Source organism: Perissodus microlepis, chromosome 7, assembly GCF_051167445.1.
Source record: "Perissodus microlepis isolate ML-2025 ecotype Zambia chromosome 7, ASM5116744v1, whole genome shotgun sequence".
Lineage (NCBI taxonomy): Eukaryota > Metazoa > Chordata > Actinopteri > Cichliformes > Cichlidae > Perissodus > Perissodus microlepis.
In genome coordinates this window covers 9,965,286-9,981,934 of record NC_140467.1, presented here as the reverse complement: position 1 = coordinate 9,981,934, position 16,649 = coordinate 9,965,286, and the positions used below count along the sequence as shown (strand labels likewise).

General features: G+C 39.8%; 1 protein-coding gene across 1 annotated transcript; it reads right to left on the bottom strand.

The window, feature by feature from the left end:
- Positions 1–6,225: 6,225 nt before the first annotated feature.
- Positions 6,226–14,106, bottom strand: LOC146382555 (uncharacterized). The gene is made up of 12 exons (XM_084932507.1): positions 13,879–14,106; positions 9,691–9,869; positions 9,531–9,596; positions 9,351–9,425; positions 9,194–9,259; positions 9,011–9,085; positions 8,840–8,905; positions 8,658–8,732; positions 8,496–8,561; positions 8,314–8,388; positions 7,994–8,215; positions 6,226–7,522 (listed from the first exon to the last, which is right to left on the bottom strand). Exons 1-11 carry the CDS (start codon positions 13,970–13,972, stop codon positions 8,123–8,125), a joined length of 930 nt encoding a protein of 309 aa, XP_084788633.1. The 5' UTR covers positions 13,973–14,106; the 3' UTR covers positions 6,226–7,522; positions 7,994–8,122.
- Positions 14,107–16,649: the final 2,543 nt, after the last annotated feature.

Sequence of the window (16,649 nt, the reverse complement as noted above, 5' to 3'; positions counted from 1 at the left end):
GACATATGAGTTTTCTAAAGTCACAGCTGAACTCTGAACATCACAAAGGTGGAATAAAAAACAATTCTTGTTGAATTGTTGCATTGCATTAAGAGTTCAGAACCCTAGACAAGCCTATGATTAAGAAATGTACTAACTGACAAAAGTGTGCTCAAGGGTCTGTATAGTATAATCATTCATTAGCGATCAGTCTTTAGGATTAATTTCTACTCTGGTAAGCTGGGATAAGTGATGGATAGAGGGAATTTAACTGCAGTCGTATAAATCCTTATCAGGGAGGATGAAATTAGGTACTTTGGATCGCACAATAAAATTTAAGAAAATAAGATGTATTTAATTTTCAGTGCTATGGGACACATTTAGTGAAGCAAATTGTGATGTTGCAATTGCAGGATGATCTACCAATAATACACTTTAATTTACATAGAAAGATGCAGCCAGTCCACTTCAGTAAAATTCAACATTCTGCCAAGAACAGTGTGAATTAGTAACTCAAAAATCCAGTGTGAGCTCAGGTTTCATGCAGGTGTTTCTTTCTGAAAACAGTGTGGCAAATCAGATAAATGAGAGGAGGCGGAATGAGAATCAATATGCTTTTGATATGAGAAATAAGTCTTCTAATGGAAATCACTAAGCACTGTGAAAAGGGTTCTAGGGTGGGGACTCAGGTGCAGTCTATTATTACAAACTTCCAACATATGAACCCGAGGAGATGACAAGGTGACCAGGAACAGGGATAAACTGAGGGATTAAATATGCAGGATGACGAGAGGATGGGCAACAAGTGGAAACACACCTGGAACTAAGAATCAAAACCATTTGACCTGTGCGATATGAGGAAGAACACGAAACATTATTTGCCATGAGATCATGAGTCATGCATCGCATTGTTATTAATGTGCCGTGAATGTGTAAACGCTAAAGCTGGTGTGGCAGAATGCTATACTAGCGAGGCTCTTTTAAATACGAGGAGGGGGGGGTCATCAGAAACCCAGGGCACAGAGACGCTGCAGGTCTAATCAGAAACAATTTATTGCTGGTCAGACAGCAAGAATAAAACAAACAATTCTTAAAAAAATGCAATAAAATTCCCCAGGAAGGGATGATAAAATTAACAAAACTTATAAAATATTATTTTTACGCTAAAATGCCACCCAGTCCCACAATGCAACAAAAGTGCAGATTACAAACTTGTTCTGATATGCACACTCCTTGTAGCAACTATCACAACTACCCAAGAGATCATATATCCTTTTTACCACTGTTAGTTTGTGTAATTTGCAGTAAATTGTGTTCACAGACTTTGTAAGTAACATTTGTGAATCGTCTGTTATTTTGTGGATCAAATTGACATTAAAAAATCTACCCCCCAACTATATTTAAAATTATTTTTTAAATATCAGCCTTCTTCAAAATGGTTAAATTTTTATATTTGATGGGAACCTTTTCTGTTCCCATGGCCAAACACCACCCACAGAGTGCACAGTCAGTACAAAAGGAGCAAGGCATACAAAGAGTCTGTGTAAGGGAGTCCTAACAACATTACACTCTACAGATATATGATATACTCACCTGTCAGAGATTTACAAAATAGGCACCAGAAGAAACAGCTGATAGACCTGGAGGCTCTGGAACTGATCATTGAGGAGGAGGATGTGTCTCAAGATGATGACCATCTTAAGATCAATTCAGAATCTGATGATTCTGATTATAAACCAAAAGAAAAAAATGCTATCCATATTTCTCCAAGCTAGGCAGTTACATAAAAAAGTGTGAAATATAGTTGTCTTTATTCTCAAAAACTGCCTGTACAAAATATAATAAAGACAGTACCAGAGCCCACTAGAATGGCAATGACATGTGACAGACATCAAGCCAGCTTTTGAGTTGGTCATGTCCAACTCAATATAGAAAGCCATTCTTGAAATGACTAAGCTAGAGGAAAATGTATTTTGGAGGGAGAATTGGAAGGATGGATATTTGAGAGTCCTCATCCTGGCTGGGTGCTATATGTTAAAGCAGGGGTCACAGCTGGCACGCGAAGGGTTAACTGATGGCACGACCATAGCTGGACTGGCCATCGGGCATACCGGGCATTTGCTGGGTGGCCTGATGGCGATTTTTTGTTTTTGTGGGCCGATGATTTTTTTTTTTTTTTTTTTGTAATGGTATAAACAATGAAAGGTGGTGGATTGGCCAGATGGTGGCCAGTGTGTAAAATAACTCAGTTGTTTGGTGGTGGCTATGGCGGAGCTTCCACAGATTCAGTAACATTAGCAAGTGGTGGAGGCCAGCAGGGAAAGGGGAGGCAAGAGGAGAGACCCGAGGCGGGGCCGGTCTGAGTGTCAGGTGAACTAAACTTCAGGTAAGAAGTTATGACCTGCAGACTATCTGAGTCAGATATAAACCAAGTTTAGGTGTAGTTTATTTTCGTTGTGCTGACTTTTTACAGTCCGTTACAATAACTCGTACTGCGTGCTAGCTAGCATGACGGAGTGTCTATACAGCTTGGTGGGTGTTATGATGTTACTGATAGTGAACTATATTTCATTTACAAGGTTAGTTAGTAGAGTTGCCAACCGTCCTGTAAAAACGGAATGTCCCGTATTCAGAGAAAATATTATGCGTCTCATATTGAGCTGAAAAGGAACGCGATTTGTCCCGTACTTCAGCTAGAATGGAAAAAGACACAAAGCTGGATTTATTCTGTCGTTACGCTGCACAGCTGCCTCTTCTTCTCTCATTCTCTCTCCTCCATCTCCTGTTGCTACTTCAATCATGAAACTGATCAATGATCAGCTGATCGGCTTTTCTCTCTTGTTTATTTATCGCCCACTTTGCGCCAGAAAGAGAAAACCAGCAGATGTCGCGCTAAACAACAGCAGCACGTTTAAGCTTGATCAGCTGTTGTTAGAATTTATTTAATATTAATTTCTAGTATCAGCTGATGTTTGCTGGAGCCACAGCTGTAAAAGCTGCTGGTCATGATCGGTTTGGTTATCTGGTGAGAGGGAAACATGAAGATGAAACCAGGAGATGTCCTTAGACTAGAAAAGCGCTATATAAGAACCAGTCCATTTACAATGAACAAGCATTGTCAGTTGGGAGAGAGACAAGCTGGCAGCTATTCTTACGTCATTAAAAAATTTAAATCTGAAAAATTTAGATTTTTAGTAAAAATCTAAATCTATTTTTAAAAAAAACAATGCCATGAAAACTTTTAATTTAGATATGGGACTTTTCAGTGTTCACTGGACTATGATCTGAGGTACAACATACCATTGCATTTTGAGAGATAGGTGTTTGGAGGTTAGACTTTGATGGCCAGTCTTGGCCAACAGAACCTCAGCTGTGAAAGGGACCCTCAAAGAAAGAAAGATCCTACCACAGCAGAGTTTTGGCCTACAAGGAAAAAAAAAAACATGCGTGTTAGGAGTAATATGTGGCACAGGCAAGGCATAGTAAGCATATGCACCAGGAAGGGTGAGAAACTGAGAAAGGTCTCGAAGTATCCTGACCAGAACTAGAGGCGAGCATGCTGGATGGAGAAACAGATCACCCGACACGTCAGCATGAATGCTGGGCCCGGTGGTGGCCCTCCTATAGCAGCCACATTGGGATGGCAAAGGCCAGTAGAGAGGTAGAGCTTGGGTTAAGACCAATGACTGTAGAAAACACTGACCACCTAATAGCTCCCCAAAAATGAAGCCAAGCCATGTCATCATAAGAGCTTTCACTGGCAGCTGCAGTCATGGAGAAACTTGCGTATCTCTATTCGGGAATGGCAGATAGAGTGGGGGCACTGAGAGGAGGTCCAGCATTTACATTCCAAAACCACGACTGATGACCTGCAATCCATTTGGAGACGAATACGAGGAAAGCTGTTTATAATTACCTACTTACCTACAACATTAAGCCTCCTATGCGACTTTGATGTGATTGGTGCTAAATGACTCGCTATACAATAAGGTTGGAATAAAAGGCTTGTAAAACTGTTAAGGGAGCACCTAACTATGTATTTAGTGATGATCTCTGAAATGAGCTATTTACCAGTTCTAAATGCAGGTCTTTTAGAAGATGCATCTTAAATTTACAAAACCGAAAATGGAAAGAGTTACTGCATAAAATCCAGAGAGATGCTGCTAGAATGGCATGAAATGTAGTGATGCTCGTATTGCCAATTTGGTCTTATAAGAAGCATGCTTGAATCATTTCTGTGGAGGACAGGAAACGACAGAAACTCAGGAGGGCTACTGTTGCTAACTATTATTAATGCTAGTACTCCCAAAACCTGAAGATGGTGCTAAATGTTTATAATAATATACTACTACTACTACTTATAATAAATAATAATAATAATAATATAAATGTCTATAATAAAGACATAGAAAAGGACATGCCATTTATAATATTGAGCAGGTTTGGCAAACATTGATAAGCAGAAGCCTAAATGACAGAAAGTAGTGGAAGTTTCACAGAGATCCAGGATAAATAATCTAAAATAATGGGCAAAATGGAAGAAGGCAGAATGACTTGACAAGAGATTTAAATGGCCAAGCAGGGAAGGCGGCTAATGTATATTGGATTGGGAGCCTGGACATTTGAGCAGAATTTGATTAGATAGAATGCCTAAAGTGCCCAGAAACTTCACACAAGGTGCACAAATTAATTTCTCAGATGAGAGGGGAAAGTTTATGAGACAGGTTAAGATGAGTGAAAAGCCAGAGTGAACAATCAGTAAGATGATAATTGCCAGTCACGGAGGCTTGAAAGACTAATAGAAAAGGTTGAGGGGTTAATTTTATTATTTTTTATTATTATTTTTTCTTTTAAACATAAGACTCATTATACTGGACTGATAATTTAAAAAAAAAATTATGAGCGAATGCTGTGTGCGCACATTTAAAGCTTTGGTGAAGAAGGCAGATCTGCAGTGAGCTTTAAAGTATGCAGCATGAATGCTGATTGGCCTGGAGCAGACCAGGAGAAGGTGATTTTACTAGACCAGTGATGCCAGTGTGGGAAAGCAGGAGTGATGAAGCTTAGATTTAGCCAGCAGCACCTGGGAGTGGACAGATGTGAGACCATAGATCTTCCTTATTGAACTTACGCATAAGCTTTATACACTACAAGTCAAAAGTTTGGACACACCTTGTCATTTAATGTTTTTTCTTTATTTTGACTACGTTCTACATTGTAGATACATACTGAAGACATCAAATATATGAAGCAAGATGTATATACATATGCCTCACCTCTGTCAGTGCGCCCCAGGGCGGCTGTGGCTACAATGTAGCTTGCCATCACCAGTGTGTGAATGGGTGGATGACTGAATGTGTAAAGCGCTTTGGGGTCCTGAGGGACTCGTAAAGCGCTATACAAATACTGGCCATTAACATTTACCTCTGAGATTCCTCAGAGTAGCCACCCTTTGCTTTGTTGACAGCGCTGCAAACCCTTGGCCTTCTCTCAATGAGCTTCATGATGTAGTCACCTGAAATGGTTTTTACTTCACAGGTGTGCCTTGTCGGGGTTCATTTATGGAAATTCTTGCCTTCTTAATGGGGTTGGGACCATCAGTTGTGTTGTGCAGAAGTCAGGTTGGTACACAGCTGACATTCCTATTTGACAACTGTTAGAATTCATATTATGGCAAGAACCAGTCAGTTAAGAGAAATGACAATCCATCATTACTTTAATGAACTACTTTAGGTAATCTCTTTTTGGTAATCTCTGTCTTTCACTTTAGAACTAAAGGTCAGTCAGTTGGGAAAATAGCTAAAACTTTGAATCTGTCCCCAGCTGCAGCCGCAAAAACCGTCAAGCGCTATGACAAAACTGGCTTACATGAGGACCGCCCCAGGAAAGGAAAACCAAGAGTTACCTCTGCTGCTGAGGATAAATTCACTGAGTCAACAGCCTCAGAAATCACAAGTTAACAGCACCTCAGATTAGACCCCAGATGAATGCCACACAGAGTTCCAGTAGCAGACACATCTCTACATCAACTGTTCAGATGAGACTGCGTGAATCAAAATCAGAATACTTTATAAATCCCTAAGGAAATTATGTGGGTTATAACTGCTCCAAGACAGTAACAATAACCGGCTAAACAATTTAAACAATACAATATGTTACAGATTTTACAAATTTAAGTAAAAGCATTAATATATAGACATTACAAAATTATAAATATCAAGAACTAACAGAGGTGATTATAAATAAATAGAATATTACAGAGTAGAAAAGAGCGTGTGCAAAAAGGGTGTAACTATTGCAGTGTTTACTGTGCATTAGATGGAGGACTTGTATAGAGAGATGGCCACGGGCAGGATTAATTTCCTGTGTTGTTCAGTGGTGCTTTTTGGTGATCTCAGTCTTTCACTGAATGAGCTCCTGTGATTAGCCAGCACATCATGGAGTGGGTGGTATGACAAACTCATAGAAAATCCTGAGCATTGTACGACAGATGTTGAAGGACCTCAGATGCCTCAGAAAATGGAGACGACTTCACACTTTTATGGTCAAATAGCTGCTAAGAAACCACTACTAAGGAAAAGAAACAAGCAGAAGAGATTTGTTTGTACCAGGAAATGCAAGGAATGGGCATTAGACCAGTGGAAATCTGTGCTTTGGTTAGATGAATCCAAATTTGAGATCTTTGGTTCCCTCTGCCGTGTGCCGTGTCTTTGTGAGACACAAAAAAGGTGAATGGATGGTCTCTACATGCATGGTTCCTACGGTGAAGCATCAAGGACGAGGTGTGATGATGTGTGGGTGCTTTGCTGGCGACACTGTTGGGGAATTATTCAAAACTGAAGGCACAATGAAATCAGCATGGCTACCACAGCAACCTGCAGCAACATGCCATCCCATCCAGTTTGCGTTTAGTTGTACCATTTTTTATCTTTCAACAGGACAATGACCTCAAACATACCTCCAGGCTGTCTGAGGGCTATTTGACCAAGAAGGAGAGTGATGGAGTGCTCTGCCAGATGACCTGGAGTCCACTGTCACCTAACTTAAAACCAGTCGAGATGGTTTGGGATGAGATGGATGACAGAGCAAAGTCAAAAGGGCCAACAAGCGCTCAGCATCTCTGGGAACTCCTTCAATACTGTTGGAAAACCATTTCAGGTGACTACTTCATGAAGCTCATCAGGAGAATGCCAAAAGTGTGCAAAGCAATAATCAAAGTAAATTGTGGCTATTTTTAAGAATCTAAAACGTATAACTTGTTTTGAGTTATTTCACACTTTTTTGTTTGCTAAATAATTCCATATATGTTCATTCATAGTTGTGATGCCTTCAGTGAGAAACTACAATGTAAATAATCATGAAAACAAAGACAAACCATTAAATGAGAAGGTGTGCCCAAGCATTTGACTGTTGAATGAAAAGAAACACCGATAGTGATATATGACAGATAATAGCTCTCACAGAAAGAACATGAGTCACCTTCTTTGTATTGCTCCTTCAAACATGATTTCAGGAAGTACATCTCTCTCTTTAGTTTTTCATTCTGTTATAAAACAAACAAACAAAAAATATATGTCCAAATATGTCCTGCAATGTTTCATGCCATTTTTCATGAAAACTCATTGTGGAATATTATGAAGTGAAATCCTAAAAGGTTGATTCTGTTTATCTGGATGTAGCAGTTTCAGTGGCAGAAACGCTTCATCAATCATCCAAGTGACTTCTTCAGTCTCAGCTGACTCCAGGTTTCTCCAACCTTATAAACAGTACCTTTGCACAATGACTGAAACTAGCACTACTGACTACCAATGGGCTCTAGATGTCAGTTTCTTGATCATTTATATGTAAACTGTCATAATCAAAACCACTTATCAATGTCCATGATTACCATTCACAGAGAGTTGGGGAATGGCTGCAATCAATCACAAGAGTTGTTCTTTCGGGAGATCAACATTGGAATTTCCGTACCTGGATGATTGAACATGCATCAAGAAATATGAAGTGGAATATTTACCTCAACACTGACCAAGTGTAGCCTATGATCCAGCTTTCTTGATATATCCTCCAGATTTTGCAGGCTGTCATTTCTCTATAGTTTGTCATTGTGGCAAAAAAGTAAAAATAACAGTAAATGAATAAAAGTTTAAAATCCCAGTATGTCATGTTTAATTATGCCAATTTTGGCTCGCACAGTGGTTACGTCTATCCTATTCTCCAGCATTGACAGTTTTTCAGTCTGTTATAAAAAAAAAGAAAAAAAAATCCAAGCATGTAATTTCATGTTTCATTGTGTTATTTGTTTGTGAAAACTCAAAGACTAAGTGCAATCTTTACCTGAGCTTTGACGGTTTTCTGCATACGATCCAGCTCTCTTGATATATGCTCCAGATGTTGCAGGTTATCATTTCTCTGTAGGTTGTCATTGGGGCAAAAAAGTGAAAATTAAAGTAAATAAATCAAAGTTTAAAATCCCAGTATGTCATGTCATGTTTCATCATGTCCTTTTTGGCTCGTACAATGGCCACGTTCAGTGTACGTGCCAGCTCGTCCATCCTATTTTCCAGCCTCGACAGGTTGTCAGTCTTTTATAAAAAAAAGATTTTTTTTTTTAGTATGTTATGTAATGTTTCATTGTGTCATTTTTTGTGAAAACTCATTGGACTGAGTGCAATCTTTACCTGAGCTTTGACCGTTTTCTGCATGCGATGCAGCTCCCTTGAGATATTCTCCAGATGTTGCAGGCTATCATTTTTCTGTAGTTTGTCATTGGGGCAAAAAAGTAAACATAAAAGTAAATAAATCAAAGTTTAAAATCCCAGTATGTCATGTCATGTTTCATTATGTCATTTTTGGCTCTTACAATGGCCACGTTCAGTGTATGTGCCAGCTTGTCCAGCCTATTCTCCAGCCTCGACAGTTTGTCAGTCTGTTATAAAAAGTTTTTTTTTTTTAAAAAAATCCTAGTATGTTATGTCATGTTTCAGTGTGTCATTTTTTGGTGAAAACTCATTGGACTGAGTGCAATCTTTACCTGAGCTATGAACATTTTCTGCATACGATCCAGCTCCCGTGATATATTCTCCAGATGTTGCAGGCTATCATTTTGCTGTAGTTTGTCATTGGGCCAAAAAAAGTAACAATAAAAGTAAATAAATCAAAGTTTAAAATCCCAGTATGTCATGTCATGTTTCATTATGTCATTTTTGGCTCTTACAATGGCCACGTTCAGTGTATGTGCCAGCTTGTCCATCCTATTCTCCAGCCTCAACAGGTTGTCAGTCTGTTATGAAAAAAATAAAAAAATCCCAGTATGTCATGTCATGTTTCATTGTGTCATTGTTTTGTGAAAACTCACTAAGTGCAATCTTTACCTGAGTGTTGATCGTTTTCTGCATGCGATACAGCTCCCTTGATATATCCTCCAGATGTTGCAGGCTATCATTTCTCTGTAGGTTGTCATTGGGGCAAAGAAGTAAAAATATAAGTAATAAATCAAAATTAAAAATCCCAGTATGCCATGTCATGTTTCATTATGTGATTTTTTTTCGTACAGTGGCCACATTCAGCTTACGAGCCAGCTCCTCCATCCTATTCTCCAGGCTCAACAGTCTGTCAGTCTGTTATAAAAAAACAAAAAAATCCTAGTATGTCATGTCATGGTTCACTGTGTCATTGTTTTGTGAAACTCATGCTTTAAGTGCATCACTTTACCTGAGCTCTGACCTCATCCAGCACCCGAGCCATCTCCCCCACCCTTATCTCTAGCTTCTGTAGTCTATCATTTACATCTCGAGGAGCTCTTCGATGCTCCAGTACCACAGCTCTCTGCATCTGATCCCTCTGAATGTCCTGAGGATGATGGCTGGTGTCAGTCAGAGAATCTTTGGTTCCTAAAATATAAATCCTGGTAAACTGGGTGGGAATGACAGGATCTTATATTTGGGGAGTTAGTAAAAATCTGGTTTATCAGTGAATAATCAGATATGTTTTTCTGTTCATGAGGAGTCCACTGATAGAAATTGTGGAAGAGTATTCAAAATACAATAAATGATCAGAGGCAATAATGAGGAGAAATAATGAGGTTAAGAAAAAATACATAGTTTGGGTAAAAATGAAGTCGGCCACGTACACATTATGCCTATAGGAGCTGCTCATTCATGTAAACCTGCTCCACAGTGTTTGTGCTGATGTTAAGGCCTGAGTAGGTTTGCTCTTTACAACAACCCATTCATTGCCAAATTTTTGTAAACGTAGACTGCATGACTAGGTGCATGATTTATACACCTGTGTGTGAAATCATATGGAATTGAAAACACCTGAATTAAAAGATAATGATATATGGCCCAGTATACTGTATATGTACCAGCTATGTGTAGAGGTAATAATTTATTCATACAGTACTGTGCAAAAGTCTTGAGCAACCACATATTTCTCTATAATTTTTTAAAGACAATGGAACCGCCAATTTTTGGGGGGGACATTGTGCAAACATTCATAAAAATATATACAATATATAAACACAAAAACAGAGTTTGTACAACTCTAACGAGCTTAAAAGTCAATATTGGATATGACCACTGTCCCCACCTGACTACCGTGTTTTAAATGCACTTTAGAACAACACACAGCAACACTACACATCCCACATAGCAAAATGGGTATGCCCCAGATCTGGCCCACACAATGTGCTTACACATGGCCCACATACTGCAAAGAATGACGGCCCTTTGGTGGCCCAGATCTGGTTTGCCAGAGGTGGCTTACACATGGGCCAGCACAAGGCCAGTTGCAGACACACTGGTGGTTGTGTGCTGGCTCATGTGTGGATTACCTCTGCCAACCTGATCTGGGCCACCAAAGGGCTGTCATTCTTTGCAGTATGTGGGCCATGTGTAAGTTGTGTGCAGCCACGGGTCAGTTGCAGACACACTGCTGGCCCTGTGCTGGCCTAGAACAGTTTCAGCTCTGGACCCAGATGTCAGCCTAATGTGAACCTTAATCAAGCCATGTAATAACAACATGTGCCGGAACATAACAGTGCAAAAGTAACAAGATGAAACTCTGTTCAGGCAGTTAATGTACTGATTCTTATATAGCGCTTTGCTATTCTTCCGGATTACCTAAAGTGCTCTATACAACATGCCACATTTACCTATTTTCTCAAAACTGAGTGCTTCGTAACTACATTCACTCTCTTTACATGCAGACTGGTGGACTCAGGAATCGAATCACTAACCTTCCGATCAGTAGGTGACCAGCTCTACCACCTGAGCTAGAACCACCCAGTGGTAAACATGAGTAAACCCTCACTAGTTTTTGGATAAAGTGTACACTCACAAACCTGTCAAACCTGCATTTGAAATGTTGGCTACCGTGGCAGTATAGTATTGCAACGTGGCATTTGGGTCTTCTAACTAAAATAGAAAAATAGGAACATAAATAGTTGCCATCATTGCCAGGCCTGGCCCACATCTGGTTGACATACATCCTGAAACGACACCAGTCAGTCAGAAGTGTCAGCTTGATGCCAGATCTGTGGAAGACCTGTTTTCTATGAGCCTGGGCCTCATACACCAAACCATAATCGGGCCAGATATGGCATGCCATCACATAAACAGTGCCATCTACGCCAGGCCTGGCCCATATCTGGATGACATCCCACTTACCATGCCAGAAGTCAGCCAGCAGTGCCAGCTTGACACCAGATTCGGACCAGACCTGTCTGCTATGTGGTATGAGCGGGAGGAGGGAGGTATGAGGTCTTCACACACCCCTGTTCTCTATTAGGCATCGGGCGGAGGGGCTGGGATGCGGGGCCTCCCTGCTGCTGTGGAGCCGGGGGCGGTCTGCTTGCCTCCACCCAGGGAGACAGGGTAACATCTCCTGGGTCTAGGTGCAGTTTCCCCCTCTGGGGGCGAGGGTACCTGGACCTGGGGTATAGAGTATGTTTGGGGAGTATGATTGTGTGTACAATATCCATTTGTGTCTGTCTTTACGTTGGGTGATTGCTGAGCATTTGTGTATATGTGCATGAGGGTGGGAATACACGTTTGTGTCTCTGTGTGCCTGTTTGTCTGTGTCTATATGTCAGGTCAGGTGTTAGACTCCACCTCTCTGGGAACATCTCAGGCCCTCCAAAGTATGGAGGCCTATCTCTCCTCACCACACTCCCTACCAATGGCTGATGCCCTCAGGCGTCGGTGCGTTGGTGGTTCTTGGTGTCTGGTGCTGGGCGCTCAGGTATGTACTGGCTTACTCTTGGTGGCTGCTTGGCAGGGTCTGGCGCCCGTGGCTTGGTTGGGCCTCTTCCGGGGTGTGGGGGGCCCTCAGGCCTCTGGGCCTGCGGCTCGGTTCACTCTGGCACAGCTGGCTGCCGGCGGAGCCTACTGGCACACCACTGTAGCCCACTCTGGCTTCTGCTCCATGGCTGCTGGGTGTCCCTTCATCTAGGGCTCTCCTCAGCTCTTCCCAGGAGGGTGGCATGGATGCCCCTCTGGTGGTCCTCCTTGGGCTCTCGCAATCTGGGGCCTGTGAATGTCTGGGGCCTGGATCTCCTCCATGCCTGCTTCATGCCCTGTCCCCAGGGAGCCATAGCCCTGTCCACACCCTCTAGCAGATCGTTACATGGAGAAACCTTTTGTATACAACCGTGCTCATCCACACAGGTGTGCACAACGGTGTTCACTCTTCAGAGACACAAACTACACCTTTCTTGGCTGCTACCTCAAAGCACATTGGGTGCTGTCGGTCCTGCGTGCTGCACAACTTTCAATATTTAGTATTTACTGTTATTTACACTTAGCTAGATTAATGTGATGGTGTTGTGTTTATTATTTTGCTCTTTTTTTTGCTTGTTTTCTCTTTTTTTCCTCTAAAATAAAATAAAATAAATAACAACAAAAACAAAGGTCGACTAAATGGACTAATACGGCAAGGCCTTTTCTAAAATCTTAGCAATAAATGGCAATTTTGAGATTGGTCTATAACTGCTAAGAAGAGAAGGGTCTAACTTGGGTTTTTTTTTTAAAGGGGGTGGATATCACATTTTTAAAATAATAACTTTACCAGACACCAGTGAACTGTTGATTAGGCGAGCAGAGTGAAAGACGTTTTCGAATAAAGATGCAGGTAAAATGTCAAGTCAACAGGAGGATGCTTTCATTGAGGTAAGATAAACAGGCTGAGCTGGAGTAGGAACTGACAATGAAGATACTGATGGGAATTTTTTTTTTCTTACATTACTGATTTTTTTCTAGCAAGAAAGAGAAAATTTTTACTTCCCCTATGAAGAAATGGGGGCTTCAGGTGCAGGAGGAGTAATAATACCACTAATGGTGTCAAACAACACCTTTGGATTACCTCTGATCTTTGCAACCAGGTGTGAAAAAATAGGCAGCCATTGCATCTCTTATTGCATTGTTAAAAGCTATCTAAAATGGAACGACGGGTATTATTAAAAAGATTAGTTATAAGGGGATAGATATAAATTAAAAGTATCAGAGAATTTCTCACATGTGGAGAAATTTAAGATATGAGAGCCAACCTTCCTTCAAACAGGAGAAGGAAAAGAAAACAGCCAGATAGGATAAGATAAGACAGGATAAGATAAATCTTTATTAGTCCCACACTTGGGAAATTTGTTGTGTTATTGCAGAAATTGGACAGTGCAATGTTAGAACAACAAAAATTAAGACAAACAATGGCATAGGATAAGCCTTAAAATAAAAATCAGCCTCAAACATTAAACATTGTTGATTTTAAGTTGAGGGTATAATTCTGTATGAAACATTAATTAATGACCTCTCTCTTTTGCGTCACAATAATAACAGTAACAATAGTAACAGTAAAACCAAACAATTAGTGACTTCTGTGACCCAAACGCCTTTTGTCTTAGCTTACCTTTTTTGCAATTTACACTAGACTGTCCGTAGATAAAGAGTACACAAAGCAAATGTATCTTCAGCAGCACAAATGCTCTTAGTTTGTGCTCCATTGTCGTGAAGCAAGAGGGGGGAAAAAGCTGTGATCAAAATCCAAACACCTCAGATCCAATACCAAAAATACCTTCAAGGCACTTCGATTGTTTTAAGGATAATAATGCCCAGTCCCTCTGAATAGCTTGTAACTTGTTGATTGTGAGGCCGACTAAAGGCGGTTCCCTTTATCAGTGAACTGATGAATGTTTACAAAGTCAGGGGTGGGGCAACTCCAGAGAATGCTTTTGGTTTCGGTGGTCTAGATGTTGCTGATCTGTCATGTGGCGTTCTACAAAGTTCTAGATTAGGTGCTCTATTTATCAGTACTTTTAAAATAATTTCTCATGACTTGTATGTCCATCACATTCAACTTTACTTCTTTTTTAAACCTCACAAACTCATTAACTTATCCATTTTAAATGAATGCCTTAATGCAGTCAGTTGTTGGATGGCAAATACGTTTTTGCAGTGAAATCTTGACAAGACAATTTAATTATTTCTGCTGCGCATTAGTGCCCAAAACAAACAGCAATTGGGATCTGTTTTATCCACTTTATACGCTTAAGTGTAAAATGCGGGGATAAATTTCATTCAGTCTCTAAGATTTGATCTTCACATGAAGTCTCTGGCCTGCTACTTGTCCACTTTCTCTTGTAGTGGGTTGTTTTTTTTTTTAAAAAAATTTATTTGCCTCTATAAAGCATTTGTGACTTCTCTTTTTCTTCCTTTTCCCACAATAGAAATAAAACTTACAACTTTACTATTACGTGAATATACAGCAAAAAAAGGTTATATTATTAAATCACTGATTTATTAATACCTTAATTAAAGCAAATAAGGATATTTAATCATTCTCATTCTCTGCTGACATCCAGTGGCCATTTCCTGTCACAGCCGTACAGTTTAACACTACAATCAGGGAGGTCAAACTCATTTTACACTTGGAGCCACGTTTATTTTATTTATTTATATAGCACTTTTAATTACAACAGTGGTGTTGACCAAAGTGCTGTACAAACATACAAATTACACAATAAAATAACACACAATAAAATAGAAATATCAATTAACATCAATGACAAATAGCTAACGACAAATAAATAAGTACATGACTCTCGTGCAGTATTAAAAGCCAGTGAATAGAAATGTGTTTTAAGATAGGATTTAAAAAGGTTGAGGGTAGGAGCCTGTCTAATGTGGAGAGGCAAATCATTCCACAATTTAGGCGCCACGACCGCAAATGCACGATCACTTCTAAGAACCAGCCTCGACCTTGGTGTGGCCAAGAGCAAAAGATCACCCGATGTAAGAGCTCTAGGGGGCATATAAGGCTGTGCACATACAGTGCACTTTAATCTTAAGTTGTCCAGGCCAGAAAAAAACCCTTTCTGTCAGTGTAAATACGTTTAGCTCCACCTATAGTCCCTGTAATATCTCAATATAAGAAAAAAAAAATGCAATTTCAGCTGGATGTGTGTGTTTTACTACATGTTAAAGAAAGGCTGTTCTATTTAATGAAATAAATGTCAAAATGACTCTCTGGGCAAAATAAAATGTGTAAAATTATAGAAAAAGGTTTGGTAGCTCTTTGTCCCGACTATCGTGCCATTATAAAGCAAAAAATATTTTAGATGTCCTATTTTATTGATTGATTGATTTTTACTTTTTATTTATTTTACTGTGGACACATTGTAATCAACTGAAATTTCTGTTACAGAGAGTGGAAAACACAGGAACTTTTCTGTCATTTAATTGTTCATCTATTACTTGGTGTAATATGTTTGCTCCACAGTACTGAGGCACTACCTACATGTATATGATGATGCCATTAACTAGAGAACAAAAGAGCATATCCAATATTTTGTCAGAGGCATATCAGCCTAACATTAGATAAACTTATTTTAATATTACAAACACTAATACTAATATCCAGAATTTGTCTCTTACACCTCGCATGTGCCGATCTGACTGGGGTCATTTGTTGGATGGAAACTGTCCCCCTGGGCCATACACTGCCTTTAGTCTACTCAAAAATAATTGATAATTGCAATAGAAAAAAGAGTATGAACACATATATTTTATATTAAACATATGGCTTTCACTACTCAATTCAATTCAATTTTATTTATATAGCGCCAAATCACAACAAAAGTCGCCTCAAGGCGCTTCATAGATACAGAGAAAACCCCAACAATCATATGACCCCCTATGAGCAAGCACTTTGGCGACAGTGGGAAGGAAAAACTCCCTTTTAACAGGAAGAAACCTCCGGCAGAACCAGACTCAGGGAGGGGCGGCCATCTGCTGTGACCGGTTGGGGTGAGAGAAGGAAGACAGGATAAAAGACATGCTGTGGAAGAGAGACAGAGGTTAATAACAGATATGATTCAATGCAGAGAGGTCTATTAATACATAGTGAGTGAGAAAGGTGACTGGAAAGGAAAAACTCAATGCATCATGGGAATCCCCCGGCAGCCTACCTCTATTGCAGCATAACTAAGGGAGGATTCAGGTATTTTTTGTTTTTTGATTTTTTGCATGGGTGTGCTGAGACAAGTGTCTAAAGATATGAGGTTCAATCTTCAGAAGTTGTCTTTTTATTTATTTACCTCTATAAAGCTGTTTTGAGTCAAAAACACAATAAAATAAACTTACTTACAATTTTACTATTGAGAGAAACACAATTGCACAATT